The 17,397-nt window shown below is 39.7% G+C and overlaps 1 protein-coding gene across 1 annotated transcript in view; it reads right to left on the reverse strand.

The window, feature by feature from the left end:
• The window catches only part of LOC124291248 (protein timeless homolog), an 86,030-nt gene that overhangs the window by 57,603 nt on the left and 11,030 nt on the right, over nucleotides 1-17,397 (reverse strand). Inside the window, 9 exon segments of the mRNA XM_046728192.1 lie at nucleotides 1,106-1,239; nucleotides 6,087-6,165; nucleotides 7,647-7,750; nucleotides 8,690-8,794; nucleotides 9,662-9,774; nucleotides 14,426-14,690; nucleotides 15,328-15,396; nucleotides 15,878-15,942; nucleotides 16,905-17,019. Of these exon segments, the coding sequence (XP_046584148.1) occupies nucleotides 1,106-1,239; nucleotides 6,087-6,165; nucleotides 7,647-7,750; nucleotides 8,690-8,794; nucleotides 9,662-9,774; nucleotides 14,426-14,690; nucleotides 15,328-15,396; nucleotides 15,878-15,942; nucleotides 16,905-17,019 (1,049 nt within the window).

Here is a 17,397-nt window from a genome sequence, read left to right on the forward strand (position 1 = left end):
AACTGGATAACGCTATTATAAGAGTTACTATATTTTATCATTTTTAGAAGCCCAAGATATGCCATTGACTGTCCGATAAAGGAAAGCACTTGAACATTACAAGTGTAATAGCTAAATGGATAGAATTTGTAGCTAATCCCCAAATTACCAAATTAACAGCAGTAGAAGTCTAGAGTTCATTATGTTATTCATGACATTACAGAAAACAATGTAGGACGACATCATTAACAAGATACAAAACATCACTTAACAACAGAAAGGATAGCTTCTCTGGTTATGCTATCAAGTTACAGATGTCCACATATATTTGAAAAAAACATCATTTTATGATATATCTAACCATTTTAGCTATAATACATATAGGTACACTGTTTGATAGTAATGGAAAAGTATTTATCTGGTAACATCTGCTAGAATCAGCCTTCTCAAGGTGAAACAATGCTTCAAAGATCTCAGCATGTAGTCTAAGTTTTATAACAAGCTGTAATAGAGGTGAGGTGAAATTGGGTTTTACATCGTGCTTGAGAATATTTCGCTCATATGACGACGCGCATGCGTGTGTATGTGTATATGCGGCTGCTTGTACTAGCCCAGACTTAAGCTGGTTTTATAGTGCCAGCTCACTGAGATACCATGCCGCAGTGAAGCATGAATACCCCACTCAGACACATTATACTGACTCCGAGCCGACCAATCCTTGTTGTACCCATTAATGCCGAGCGCCAGGCAGGGACCAACAAGTACCATATTTTAACGTCTTTTGGTATGATGCTGTCGGGGGATCGAAACCCGCGACCTTGGCTCTCTAACCACTACACCGGAGGCGGTCAGCTGTAATAGAGGATGTGCTAAGAACTTTACAGGTTGAAATGAAACACACAAAGACCCAGATAGCATTCTGGACGGTCCTAGCGTTGGCAAAACCATTGCCAATGTTATAGCGTCTGAATGCTATCTATCATCACAAACCTGATGTTAACATTTTAAAATTTTGCTGTCATCAAACATCTAGAGTTAAACACAAGGACACAATTTCAGACACTGGCATATTGGTAGGATTATATCTATTTAACTGGGATGGACAGATGTACTAAATAAAACATACCCTTGGCCTTGACCTTGGGCTTCTTCTTCTTGGTTATCTTCTTCTGGACAACAATGTGGGCATTCTTCTTGCAGTGGTACTCCAGCATCTTCACAAACAGGTGACTTGTCTCCACAAGGTCACGCAGGTATGTCCTGGAGAGCATCAATCAAGCAACATCATCACTTAGGGCTGGTGGGGTAGCTTCATGGTTAAAAGCATACACTCATCAGGCTCATCTACTGGGTTCGATTCCAAAATGATTACAATGTGTGAAGCCCATTTATGGTGTTCCCTGTTATGAGATTGCTGGGATATTGCTAAAAGCAGTGTTTAAAACTCCCAAAATTCCAAGCCAGACAGCCGGACTGGTAATTTAAAAAAATGTATCAGTCCGGATACAAACTTGCCTGTCCGGTTTTCAACAATGAAAAAATCAAAAAAAAATCAGGTTTCTGAATACTTTACTGTTTGTAGGCATCGCAATGAACAACATGGCACTAACAGGCAATGCACCGAGTTTAGGTACACTGAAAGTACATGTGTTGTGATTGGTTATTGTAAACTGAACTGTCCAATCGTAAATAGTTTAACATAATTATCATAACATCTTAAACACCTCAAACTGACAATAAGAGAACCTGTCTGATATTATGAAATATTTACTGTTAGGGGTGAAAACATCTACCAGACCACCGGACAGGCTACTCTTGAAATTTGACCGTCCGTGATGAAAATAGACCATTCTGGACGGTCAGACAGACAGGAATTTTACACGCTGCTAAAAGCGATGTAAAACCCAACTCACTTACAAAATCCTTATCATTTAGATAGTTGTGAGGTAAACATCTTCAGGAAAAGCACCAAGAGTGACAGCATGACATCGATACTAATGCCCCAAACACTTACACACGGATACCTCTGGAGTCAGTGAATGTGAACAATATTTCAGTTACTGTTTCTGATCCCATACGGGAACCTCTGACCAAGTTCCAAGGAACCTGTAAGTAATCTTTATAAGCTCCCCATACAAAATGTAGATTAGAGTAACTTCTTGCACATACAGCAGTGTAGGAGTATATATAGGCTGCTAAATCATAAAAAAACATTCAGTTTGACTAAATTTCATTTCACCAGCAACTCACCCTCAAAATCAGTGTCAAAATCATATCTCTCATGGATAGGCCGACCCAGCGATGGGTCGCGGCCATTAGAAGACCAGAGTACCCGGTAAGTATGTTCCATCAGCGGCGAGACACCATTACGAGAATATTACATAATAAAGATTACCGGTGTTTGTTTACCTTTTTTAACGATCACTGCTTGCATCAACAGCGAGGCGCCATTTGGAAAGTGGATATACAGCGTAAGTGTTGGTGAGAATATTACATAATAAAGATTACCCGGTGTATTGTGGCAACATGTGTTTGTGTTCCTTTTTATCCCCGAAGATCACTGCTTGCATCAACAACGAGGCGCCATTTTGTGAAATCGGTGAGTATGGAGAGAAAAAGTACCATAGGTAAATAAAAACTGAAGTCAACTTTTGTTTCAAAATATTTAAGTGTCCATATTTCATCTATATATATATGACAATAAGAAAAATAGTCCACTAACAATAAACACTGACATTTCTGCAAGAGAGTTCTGAGATTTTCACAAGTCATCGGCCGTAAAACCCATCAAATTCCGTGTCACTGTCCTCCTCATACTGTAAAGTCGATCCACATTATTCAAAGAATTCACTGTCATATATATTAGCGTCCACTCACGGATCGAAGCGGCGTAGTTGACAGAAAATGCATAATATATTTTGCTTCTCTAAATATCATATTTATTGTAGCAACAAACTGGCTTGCTTATTTTACCCCATTCAACAATCACAAACTGATTACGCCTCGTTCCATGTCGCGTGCTTACCCGTTCATGATGGTCCGATATAACCTTAGTGTTGATTATATATTTTTACATAAAACTATTACACAATGCTAGGATATATTTCTTTGGGTTAAATAATAGTATTCAATCAATAGAATTCATCCCGTTATATTATTGTGCATGTTTGAACTTGTTGGCGGGAAGCGTGTGCACAGCTGATTACTATTTCCGGCTTTGTGTATGCGAGACAAATCATACGGTAATCTTAATTAATTTATAGAGCAAAAACTGTAACTAAAATTACACAATGCTAGGATATATTTCTTTGGGTTAAATAAGCGGTATTCTGTATTATATTTTACTGATGACTTCGTCAGAATTAGATCCGTTATATTATTGTGCATGTTTGAACTTGTTCGCAGGGAAACGTGTGCACAGCTGATTGCTATTTCCGGCTTTGTGTACGAGACAAATACGCATGGTAATCTTAATCCCTGCAAATAAAACAATGCCCAGCAAAAACAAGTTATAACTTAAATGGTAATTAATCTTGTCTAGTGATGTTTAATTGCAAATTTGACGTCTCTACTGACAAAGTCGTCTTCTGTTGTTTGTTCACGCGAAGTGATACGAAAAGTTTGACGAAAGTGTAACTCATGGATAAGACGACCCCCTTCTACAGACGGCTTTTTTTGGTCCTCAAAATTCGGCTTATAGACGGTCATATACGGTAATGTAAAGCTTAATTCATCACATCAATAATTTTACCGAGTGACATCCGCATGTTGATCCGACGTGTCTGATCACGTCCTTCCTCAGCACAGGTGAGGTAATGTCTAACAAAGCGATCTATTGTAGTATGCCTTGAATGTCCGAATTATTCCTGCATCCATCGGTTGAATATGAGGCGTGGTATTTGGTCACATCACATTTAAAGTTAGCGAAGCACACTTGTGACTTGCAGCATTGTCGTAAAGCAAAATCACTTTTAGTCCGCGTGACCCGGATCTGTCTGTCAAAGTACATTAACCAATCACAAAACAGCTCACTTGTCATCCACGCCTTTGTATTGTGGTGTCAATCAAAGTGTAAATGTACAGTATCTTCAGTCGAGAGCTTTTTATGTCTAATTAAAACAACAACCCAGTTGGCCAGTTAATTAAGTAAACATCGCCGGGCGGTGTTGTTACGGTTCATGAACACGACTTACAGCATCCGGACTGTGAAGCAATTTACTGTTTATTTTACTGATTGGTGACAGCTACTTACCGTCTGGTTCCGGAAACCGAATTTCCGGATTATCGAGGCAAATTATATAGGCATAGATTGGTAACAAGCTGAAATCGCCCGGGAGGCGAGACATCCGGATTATTGGAGTCCGGACTATCGGGGCTTCACTGTATATATAAATCTCAGTAATTTCCTTATCTGCACAGATGTACAGAATGGACATAGCAAATATATATCCTGCTTCCCTAAGGATGTTCAATATATTCACAGAACCAAATTCTCGGCAAGAAATATATATATCCTGTTATAAAACCAGGGAAAGAAACCTTTCAAAATTTCCCACTAGACCACAGGACCAGTGAGTGGACAATAATTAGTGGTCCTGTCTGTACTTCACTGGTCCAAAATAACATTTGTAGATTTATTTAACTATCAATACAAAATTCACTGGCCACCAGGACCACTGCAATCGCAGCATTTAGTGGTCCTGATGAATTTTTACTAGCCAGGGACCACAGGACCAGCGTAAATTTTGCACATTGTAAGCACGATCATTACATCTTACAGTACACTACTTCAATAATTTAAGGGCTCTCAAGGACCTGAAAGGTCCATTGAAATTAGAGGTAAGGGGTCCTCTGGAGTTCTGTGGTAACATAAATAGAGAATACCACACGAGGGCTCAATTACATACGAATATTACAAAACGAGTGTCCTTCCTATGGTATCTGACCGAGTTTCATATAATTCGTATGTTATGAAAACAAGTGTGGTATTTTATTTATTACCCACGTCTTACATGCATTAAATATTGACAAAATAGCGTATTTTTGTTATTGTTATGGTTTCAAACCGAAGCCGGTTTCATAAAGAGGTTGCGGAAGAATGTTTCTTTTTGCATGACGTCACACTTTAATGTCATCACTACGCCTTGCTCGTCTGCCTCCTTGGTAACCGACGTCACGATGCATGTCAGTTGTCGCCTCGTACAGCCTCCTACATTAAACTACTCCGTAGCACCCCGTTTCGTAGTTTGCAGTTGCTTCACTCGGCTACCATCACTGGTGGAAACTTTGCGTTTATGTTTTTGACGCAAATAATGTCTCAGTTCGACTCACAATTAAACAGCGATACAGCAACGTTCGCAATGTTTACATTCCCACAATGCATATAAGTTGTAGAATGAATGAATTCACGTGTTTGTTATGAATGAATAGGTAGTTCCGTCACAACGTGACCTAACTGAGAGGTCATCGCTTATCCAATCAAATCGTTAGAATCTCACGTCAAGTCGTTACGACACAGGTCAACACGATACGGCACTCGTGTGACGTACGAGATTAGTATGCAACTACCCATACATTGACCACGTGGGTAATAAACCCCTCTAACCTTAGGTAAGAGTCTCACAGAAAACCAGTTCCCACTTTCATAGCTGACAACATTGTGGGTGAGCTGGCTATGGCGCCAGGCTAGTGATCCAGCGAGCTTGAGGTGACGGGATCGAGCCCACCTGTGACTGGGTGTAAAAACCTTGGAGTCAACTTTGCGTGCAGACTCTCTCAGTGTTGCCACAACCCCTAGCGTACAGTACACAACCCTGTACACTTAAAAGAACCCACAAATCCGTTGGTGTATGACCAGATGGTGGCCACACGAATACTTGCAAACACCTAGTTGCGGGTACAGCAACGTGAAGTAAACTAGGACAAAATGCTGTGACTATGTGTCCAAGTCCACCGAGCTGTGAATGGGTACCTCGTAAGGATGGGAAAGTCACATTAACTCGGTGTGCCTAGTGGCCTATATTGGCGCTATATAAATATATATAAATAAAATAAATAAAATAAAAAGTTTAAATACAACAAATAACTGCACAAAATTAGTTCTGTACCTGGACTGTTTTGACTGGTCAAACTTCTTCAGGAGAGTTGTGAATATATCCCGAAACTCCATCATGTAGAAGACATTGGCTGCAAAGAGATAACAGAATAGTGAGAAACTGCATCAGTGTTGTGCTTGTATCAAAGGCACTGTGTCGTAAAGCTACCACTGTCGAAAGTCTATGTTAATTTATGGGAGTTTTGATTGTCTTTGCGCTAAGATTACTTTTGGAATAGGGGCTAAGTCACATACCATATCCTGATGACAAGCAAATATCAAAAGCACACTTTATTGCAATAGAACACCAAATGATATTTTACACGAAAATCATTGAAAGAGAAAATACAGGCAGTATAATGATTTAACATTTTTTAGAAAAGCAAGTTTAAAGGCATAATTTAGCAATCAGAGAGCAATATTCAGCAATATTATATGGGACACAATGACAGTGTATCAACAAAGTCAACCCACCCAATCCTGTTAGTCACCTCTTACAAGCATGGGATGCTGAAGAGTGAATGAGTGAGTGAGTATGGTTTTACTCCGCTTTAAGCAATATTCCAGCAATATCACGGTGGGGGACACCAGAAATGGGCTTCACACATTTTACCCATGTGGGGAATCGAACCCCACCGCCCCTGGATGTAGAAGACCAAACCCAGATTAGAATAAACCCAGAGAATAATGTCAATTCCCTTTCAATTACTTACTCCAGCCTCCATTGTCATTGGATGCTATTTTTCAGCTTAACATTTTCAAGAATCTATCCAATGTACCAATTACTTCACCAGAACATTGGAGAGAAAAAGTCAAATGCACTTCTAAACAACAATCTAAAAGCTGCCTGCAAATAACAAAGTTGAGTGCAGTATCCTAATGACAACAGAAGTCAGTGGCAATCTGCAAGTAGTACTAAGAAAGGTTACACATAAAACAAATTAAAAAAGTGTTTGTGAAGAAGTGAAGAGCTTGATTTCGGCGCTGAATGCATATACCTCATGAGGAACATGGTACTGTTGAGGTGCCACCATGAGGAACACCGTACTGTTGAGGTGCCACCATGAGGAACACCGTACTGTTGAGGTGCCACCATGAGGAACATCGTACTGTTGAGGTGCCTCCATGAGGAACACCGTACTGTTGTGCCACCATGAGGAACATCGAACTGTTGAGGTGCCTCGATGAGGAACACCGTACTGTTGAGGTGCCCCCATGAGGAACACCGTCCAGTTGAGGTGCCTCCATGAGGAACACTGTACCCTGAGGTGTCTCCATGATGAACACCATACTGTTGAGGTGCCTCAGGGGAGGAAATAACTTTAAAATTGCTAGTGTACTCCGGTACAGTGGCACATGTAAAATCACTTGCCCTGATAATTTTTCCACTATACCGGCCATTTTCTTGTTGATTTTTTAAATAAACAACATAATTAACATTGGAACATCAACTGGACACCGGTACAGTGTGATATACAAATTTGCTTGCCCGACAGAAAAAAATCACTGGACTCGGGCGTCGGGCAATGGGTTATTTCCACCCCTGCTACTTCCATGGCTGAACATGACTTACATCTGATAACTTTAGCAGACTCCATGAGCTGTGGGTTCTTGGATCGATCCATCATATCAACTGTCAGCAGCAACTCTTGGTAAGCTTTAAGAGCCAGGTGGACTCTGAATAACAAACAAACACAATATTGCCTGGGAAACAGATTTCCTGGAAGATAGGGTTGGAAAACCTTAGTGTCCCAGACATATCTGAGTATTAATGATAAATTGTCTTATTATTATTATCATTGGATATTTATATAGCGCACATATCCATGCAATAGTGCATGCTCAAGGCGCTGGTATTTTTTTCCACGATCATTGGATGTCAGTCTCAATGGCACATCTTATTATCAATTGCAGCTCCCTGGGATTCATACAACTCTTGCTGCCACAAGGCGCACCGAGTTATTGCGGCTTTCCCATCCTTACGAGGTCTTATGACATAAGAAGTAGCCTCAGAGAAGTGTCTGGGAGATAACTTCAGTAAATTGTCTGGAGATAATGTTAGAAAGGGTTCAGGTGACACCTATCATAATATATAAATAGATAATACAATACTGCTACTCATATAATTTTAAACAAGAAGACAAAGTCATCAATATCCCCCCAAATGGCAAAATACTCTTAATGATTATGTCTACGAGTTATGATTATGTCAAATATTTTGGTGTGTATATAGAAAAGTGGAAGGAGAGTATTGAAAGGTTTTTAAAGTTCTGCTCCAGAAAGGAGCACTATCACCAATTTCAGTCTATGTCAAACTTGTTGCCATGGAAATGCCAAAATTATTTTATTCAGAAATCCCAAACTACCAAAAGGCATCAGTACACTACCAGATCTATCTATGTGCCAAGTTCGGTGAAGAAATAGTGAACGGTTTTAGAGTTCTCCCCCAGAAAAGACAAATGTGCAGGGACGGACGGACGGAGTCCATTTTAATACCCCCCGCAAAACGCGTTGCGGGGGATAAAAAAGTATTTAAGTATAGAGATACGCTGCAGTCTGAATCATGACATTCCTATTTTTTATATTTTGACACGATGAAGCTAGACACCCACACACCTTTTGCTCCAAGTGATAGCCTCCGTCTTCTCAGTCATTATCATCTCATAATAGGTGATCAGGTTGGTGTAGATGTAGTGGAATGTTGGCACTGACAGCGTCTCACTAGAACAGGACCACATTAGAATGACTCAAAGAATGTGGCTCTACTGACATGTCTCTGTCAGAAAATGTCAAAGCAATTGTAAAATTTGCTGCATCAAATCATGTCTTGTTTAACTTCCCTCCCAGCACTATTCCAGCTATATCACAGGAACCTATAATTAATCTTCGACCAGACAATCCAGTGATGGGGTACAATGACCAATCAATCAGGGCCCCGTTTCGCAAAGCTCTTGTAAGCCGAAGATCTCGTAACTTTTCTCATAGCATTTGTACCTTCTATACTGTAACATAGGAAGTACGAATGCTACGAGAAAGGTATGAGTTCTTCAGCTTACGAGAGCTTTTTGAAACGGTGCCCAGGACACCAAGTCTGTCCACTTGATTCAGTACATTGCCTCTTATGACCAGGAGAGGTAGTTAGGAACCTGGGCCTAGATTTTCGAAGCTCTCTTAGAGCTAAGATAGTCGTAAGTGCCATACATTAGCATTAACTTATGACTATCTTAGCGCTAAGAGAGCTTCGACAAATCTAGGCCCAGTTCTGTTCCAGGCTCTCCAAAGGTTCCCTCTTACAACCAGGAAAGGTAGCTAGGGACAAATTACAAAAGTTCAATAGTTTTCAGGTTATGATAAGTCATGCCACTAGACCTTGGGCCTCCTTTCACAAAGCACTAAGGTGATCGTGAGTCACTAAGGTAACCGTAGTGCAATGTTAAAGAATGGGAGTTAAGGTTAACCTTAGTAAAGGTTGTTTCGTGAAAGGAGCCCCTGGCCACAAATCTGATTATGTTCGATGTTCTCTTACATTCTAAATACAGGACATCCTAAGATCATTTCAAACATGTACTGTGGTCCTGAGAGAAGTACCTGACTAGCTCGATCCTCTTGCTGTGATGGCGACAGAACTCCATAAAGAACCTCATGGCCCACAGGTAGTAGGTCTCATCGTGCTCCTGTGTACGCTCACGTACCAAGTTGTCCTGAGACGAGAAAATGTAATTTTTTTACTAAAATTGATATTTTATACTTATCCTGACTCATGCTTAATTGCTTGTCTCCTTTAGTATAATAGTATTATTTAGTAGTAAAGGCCTAAATATAAATGGATATAACGCTCTTACAACCGTCCTCTAGGGCAAAGAAGGAGAGAGTGAGGAGCATGTTGGGTCATTTAATGGATTTCTCGCCAAAACATCTAAAGGGAGATAACACTGGGTGAGTGATTTTACGTCTGCCTTTTTGAAGGGAGCTTCAAAGGGGATTCAAGTGTTCCACTATCATTCGCAAGAAGAAGGAGACAAGCAATTAAGCATGAGTCAGGATAAGCAAAAATAACAACTTTTGTACCAAATTTATGAGATGAAAGCAGTGGCGCAATGCCCAGAATAAAGTCTCAAACGTTTTATCAGATAAGGTATTACAACATGTAGGTAGGCAAAATTCTCGAAAAAAAGTAACAGATGCTATCATTGCACCTAAAAATACTCATTGATACATAAGTAAATATAAAATGGCAGCCATGGCAAAATCTCTGATCACTCTTAGGGCACACCATAGACTAAGGCTTAGTCTCTGAATATATATATAATTTTGATAGTAACAAACAAGCCCATTTATATTGAAAAGGAGCCTTAGGGAGACCAGAGATTCAGAGACTAAGAACATCTGCATTGGGGCTACACGTGCTGGGGTCATTACCAATTAGAAGTCACATCATACAACCATCAGATAACGCTATAAGTGAAAGGCATATTTATTGGCCTTCCTGTTAAGCCCTGTCCTATCCCCATGCTGTCATCACCTCATGTGGGCCAGTCAAGTGCCCCTACTGCCTAACATTTTACTGTTGGGAAACTTGTAGCCCACAATGTCACTTGGACACTAGATGACTAAGGTGCAAGATCTGTGTGGAACACCAACAAAATTATTTATGAATTTGAACTTATCTCCAAATTCAAAAGTTTCCATTTGTATAATATGCGAAGAGGATATAGATAACCACCTTTTTTTAAACAAACTGTTCAATGGAAGCGAAAAGGCCAGCATCTGTCTTACGCTTGAAGATGTTCTGGGTAATTCTAGATACAAGATCATCCTCACTATATTTCATCTTGGATGCCTCAATCACATCACGAAGTCACAGATTTAATTCCGAGATGCTGTGCCTTTAGAATTTGGTTCTTCATGAGAAGGCGACTAACGGGGTCGGGTGGTCAGGCTTGCTGACTTGGTTGACACATGTCATCGTATCCCAATTGCGTAGATGCTCATGCTGTTGACCACTGGATTGTCTGGTCCAGACTTGACTTATTTACAGACCGCCGCCATATATGGAATATTACTGAATGCAGTGTAAACCCAAACTCACTCAATCACTCACTCTTCATGCTAGGTCCCTGCCATTTGTTTTACTGTTGAACAATTAGATAAAAAGAGATACTCAAAACACACCAGTTTCACACGGTAAGAGTTCCTCCTGTTCCCCCATCCCAAAATAATATGTATAAATATTCTAGAATTATAAACGAAACTTAATGCAACAATTACTAGAGCACACACAAAATGATTAAAAGCCCACAATTTAAGTTAGGGCTAGGTTTAGGGTTAGGTTTAGGGTTAGGTTTAGGTTTAGATTTGGGGGGAACGGAAGAAACTCTTTCCTTTCACACAATTATCTTATATCAGGAATAAGAAAAATAACCCTTGTTTTAATTACAATTAAATCCTTAACCGCATTTACAATTGGGCTGCTATATGTGGACCCAAATCAGACAATGAAACAATACTTTTTACAACATAACATTCAGGAGGAACCTTTCCCCAAGATTTTGCTTGATTTGTCTCTTCAAGACCAGAAACTGTGCACAAGGCCTCCACTATAGCTTCATGTCACCCAATGTGCTGTTAATTAAGAGTTGACAGATGAAAATGTGAGGCAAGATTCCAGGCCACTGGTGAGGATGTTGGTCCAGCCAGCCATGGTAGTTAGATATGTTTACTTTGTAATCCGACCCCCCAAAGTGAGTTAGTTTTCTTGCAGATGTTAACAGACCCTGAACCTGAGGAAATCTAGACTTGTTTTATTCAGGGCTTTAGCACTGCAGAGAGGGCTTGGCAGTAGGGAAATTAATGTGGTTCAGGGACTGTGAGACAGACTAGGCACACCATTACAATGCTAGCTAAGCATACAACAAACACACAATTGTTGAGGACATACAACTTAAAAGAAGTTACAGAATACCAATTTGTTCTCAAATGATCAGGTACTCTACTGAGACTACACTACATCTACACCAACCATCCAGCTGTTGATGTTCCTTAATTTGTTTTGAGTAGTACATGTACATAAAAGTAATTGACAAGGCTGCAGTGAAGGAAGCTGAACAGGTTCAGTCATGGTCAAAGGCATTTCTGCATCCACAATACTTACGGCAGACCATATTACTTAATGAAACATGTAAATATCATTGGCTAAATTGACATCATCGGTATGACTGTTAAGTTATCTCCTCTTTAACTTTTCTAAAGATATTTCTCATTGCTGGGAATCAAAAGGCAACATGACTCGCTCTCTCCATGACATTTTGCCAGTGATTCTCATAGGGTGACTATTGAGGGGAAACAACTATTGCGATTAGTGGTGGTCCGATTAATTGAAATAATCGAAGATTGGTCGTAGTGACTAAACGACCAAGCAATCAATCATAATTTCTCATAATCGAACACAAACAATTTTGGAACACTTGTTTTCATTAACAATATTTTTCACATGGTTGGATTTGTCTGTTACATTTTGTAAGCACTACAAGTTCTTTTAAAGTCATGATTGAATTTATCTTAAAGGCTCCAAGAAGTTTATGTTCCTAACATACTAGTCATTCTTTAAACATGTGAAATTTTGCCAAAAAGCCCCAAAAGAACTACATGTTTTTTTCCTTATTTTTATGTGCATTAACAAATTTCATAAATGACGCTAACCAATTATTTTCGATGATTGATTGGTTGTAATGAACCAATCATCAATTATGAGATTTTAACCAATTCCCAACACTAATTGCGATAGCGATAGTCTATTTCGCCCACCTATTGCAATAGTTTTCTCTCTCCTTGAATTGTCTCATTTGAACTCACTTCCCAAATGAATGTATAGTTTATATGAATAGTTTTTCCGGTTCTACCATCGATTAATTGCTATCAGAGACTCAACAATAGCAATCCATCAATAGTTTGATGCATCATTACAGCACAAGATTCTCATGTAGCTACCAATTTACCTACTGGCACCTTACATACCATGGAAACATATTTTGATTATGTCTGAATCAGTTCAAACAGACATTGCCTTCTCAGCTTTTGTTAGCAATAGCTGGCAATGTGCTTTCACAAGAACAATGTGCTGCAAAACGGAAACTGACATGGCAGCATGGGTTATCCTTTATAGAAAACAGATCTTACAATACTAATGTGACATTCTCTGACTGCACACACAGAGTTTGTACACAATGCAACTTCAAACTGCATGCATGACTGGGTTTTAAGCATTGTGACTGTCAGCATACATGATAGGGTTGTAACCATTGAGACATACCTTCACTGCGTACATCAGAGGGTTGTAATCATTGTGACATATCGTCACTGCGTATATCAGAGGGTTGTAACCATTGCGACACACCTTGCCTACATATAACAGGGTTGTAACCATTGCTACACACCTTGCCTACATATAACTGGGTTGTAACCATTGTGACACACCTTGCCTTCATATAACAGGGTTGTAACCATTGTGACACACCTTGCCTGCATAAAACAGGGTTGTAACCATTGTGACACACCTTGCCTGTATAAAACAGGGTTGTAACCATTGTGACACACCTTTCCTGCATATAACAGGGTTGTAACCATTGTGACACACCTTGCCTACATATAACAGGGTTGTAACCATTGTGACATACCTTGCCTGCATATAACAGGGTTGTAACCATTGCTACACACCTTGCATGCATATAACAAGGTTGTAACCATTGTGACACACCTTGCCTGCATAAAACAGGGTTGTAACCATTGTGACACACCTTGCCTGCATATAACAGGGTTGTAACCATTGTGACACACCTTGCCTACATAAAACAGGGTTGTAACCATTGTGACATACCTTGCCTGCATATAACAGGGTTGTAACCATTGTGACACACCTTGCCTGCATAAAACAGGGTTGTAACCATTGTGACAAACCTTGCTTCATATAACAGGGTTGTAACCATTGTGACACACCTTGCATGCATATAACAGGGTTGTAACCATTGCGACACACCTTGCCTTCATATAACAGGGTTGTAACCATTGTGACACACCTTGCCTACATATAACAGGGTTGCAACCATTGTGACACACCTTTCCTGCATATAACAGGGTTGTAACCATTGCGACACACCTTGCATGCATATAACAGGGTTGTAACCATTGCGACACACCTTGCCTACATATAACAGGGTTGTAACTATTGCGATATACCTTGCCTGCATATAACAGGGTTGTAACCATTGTGACACACCTTGCCTGCATATAATAGGGTTTGAACCATTGTGACACACCTTGCCTGCATATAACTGGGTTGTAACCATAGTGACATACCTTCACTGCGTACATCAGAGGGTTGTAAGCGTTCTCTAGGAACTGAATACAGAACTCCTTCAGGCTTAAGCGGATGCTGAGGGTGGACCTTCGTTTAACTTCTACATCCTTGATGGGCTGACGATTCTTGGGTTTCTTCTTTGGACGCTTATTTGAATCCAAGGAAAAGTTTTTCACATCAGCCTGTGCTTTGTGATAAATGAGTTCCCTGTCAGTGATTGACTTCATGTTGGCTACAACGTACGTTCCTCCAAACCGAGAGTGTCTGTTACAGGAAAAGTGTATTGTACTCAATAGGGAATAACGTCAATCACAAAAGGAATGAGACACACGTCTACTTACATCATAACATAGAATGAAATTCACAAGAACCTATTTTTAAAACATATTTGATGTTACCTTAATCATGTTAAAACTGAAACTAAATTAGTAACAAACTACTAAACAAAATGAAAATAATATTAAGCTATTTCTGAAACAAATTTGATATTACATTCATCATGCTAAAACTGAAATCAAATTGGGTTCTTGAGAGGCATTTAGACTTGGTATTCAGGTAAAAGGCAAATATTATGGATGACAACAAATAAAGAAGAAGTTGTCATCCATAATGTTTGCCTTTTACTTGAAATCAAATTAGCAACATACTTCTTATGAAACTGTTTACATTTGAATCAAACTTGAACTTATTGTTTATCATTTTTCACTCAAAATTAATCTGGAATATCAGATTAATGTGATACATTTGAGTGAAGTTTAGGTGATGTGTGAAGCTTTCCGTGAAGCGGATGAATGAAATATAAGGCTAACACTGCTCACAAACAAGGAGTTCTCTGAAGGTGTTGATATGGATGCACCGTAGAATATTTGAATACATCTGTTGAGCGGCATGAAGTGCTTACCTGGAGCTGTGCTTGAACATGTGGGCTTTCTTTTGTGCTTGTTCTTTCTCCCTGATCAGCTCCAGCTCCCTTAAACAGATGGTGTTTGTTGTTTAACATCTCACTCCATAATTTTCCAGGAAGACAGCCCTTAAATAATCCAAGTCTGGACTAGACAATCCAGAGAGTTGTGTAACGAGAAACTTCCCATGAGGGTAGATGACATGCATTCAAGCCAGTCTCTAAGCCTCACCACCCAAACAAGAGAGTGAGCTGAAATTTATAGTCATATTAGCAGTATTTCAGCCATATCGTGACTAAACAACCCAATACCTCTTACAAACACATCTTACACAGAAGCCACTTTGGTTAAAGCCACAAGTATATGGATAGTGCTTACAAACCAGGAAATTATCATTCGTACCCATGATTATAGGTTCCTGGCATAACCAAGGAAGATAACTCTGCACAGCAAATTGTGGTGGATTAGATGACTGGGCCCCTATACCCCTTACAGCGATGAAAAGAGTTTGGATTTAAGTGTATTACTGACTGGTCGCAAAGTCCCTACCTTTGGTCCTTTTCCTTCTCACTCATTGATCTCTGCATCCCCGCACAGGCCAGGGTGTCTGGGGTCTGAATACAGATTCATCACACGGTTAAATAGTTGTAAGGGTAACGCTAATTTTCAGGTCATTGTCATTCGCAGTGGCCCAAGGTCTTTCATTAACTGAAAAGTTGAAAAGACAGAGGCTTCTGCAAATGATGTCCTGAAAAATAGCGTTACTGTTATTATAACTAAAATGGATGGAATTTTTAACAAATAAAAACAAATGGCATTGATTTTGAAGCATTTACTGCTAACGACAAACTGGAGGTCACTGACCCACTTTTTACAAATATGGAAACATAGAACAAAACAGATGATGTCACTTTTGAGCATGATAACATTCGACCTTAGCCTTTGCCCATACTACCAGCAGCCATTTTTTTCAGTGCTCAACAACTTTAGAGTTCCTCTCGATGTTTTCATTACTGCACGTTGTAAGTTATGGTACAATTGTTAAGGTTGGCACCGGCAAGAAAGTGCATAATGGCACAAGGGTACATGTGACAAATGTGAGTCGGAAATATCGCCAATATTGAACCCAAGTTCAAACAAGCCGAAAAGCCGACGAAGTGAGCGACATCATGAGTGATTGAACATCAAAAGTTTAGCTCCTTATGACGTCACCTAACAACGGGTGTGATAATGGCCCGTCATCAAGCAATTTGGGGGCATTATCAAGTTACAGTGGCCGCTCATTTCTGATAACATGCGGGCGTTTTAATGATAATTCTATCCATTTTAGCTATAAGGAATGAGTAAACAATGCTTCAAGACTTTGGAAACAGTATCATCTCACCTTAGTCTATCGGCATGATCACAGGTTTCACATCAGAGTATTTGACAGAAGAAGGCGTATGTAAGCAAAGTGTTTGACCTTCACCTTCAGATCATGATGTACCATGAGTTTACTTCGTTAGTTGCAAGTAGAGCTTTAATTAATTAATTAATGAATAAATGAATGCACACTGCATAACAGTAAAGTACATACCTGTTCTCTGAACATAAGGGAGACAATCTCCAGCAAGTGCATACAGAGTTGTCTCTCATTCTCTGAGCTGGCGATGTAGAGGATCATGTCTTCTAAACCACTGACATGGATAACCCTGAAACATCACCTATTTTGTATAACACTTGCACAATGTAATATTAAATTGAACAATGCAAACCAGACTAACGCTACCTGATCTTTTCACATGTGCGGAATCAATCTCAGGGCTCCAGATAACTTTTGGAGGTGTGAGTGTACTTACACATCATATTGCAAGTGGAGGTGTACTGAGAATTTTGAAGGAGTACTGACATGTGTGAGCGAGCTGGTGATGTGGTTTGTCTGGACTATTCATCGATCACTATTTCCAACCATGTATTTGTATTTGAAGAGGCGTGAGAAATAACTGAGCGACCTTGTGATGCGCGAAATGTCAGGTCCGACTGGATATAAATAGGAACAGTGTAGTTTTAAGCCAATCGAAAAATAGTGA

Source organism: Haliotis rubra, unplaced genomic scaffold (genome assembly GCF_003918875.1).
Source record: "Haliotis rubra isolate DU_JTF1 unplaced genomic scaffold, ASM391887v1 Scf113, whole genome shotgun sequence".
Classification (NCBI taxonomy): domain Eukaryota; kingdom Metazoa; phylum Mollusca; class Gastropoda; order Lepetellida; family Haliotidae; genus Haliotis; species Haliotis rubra.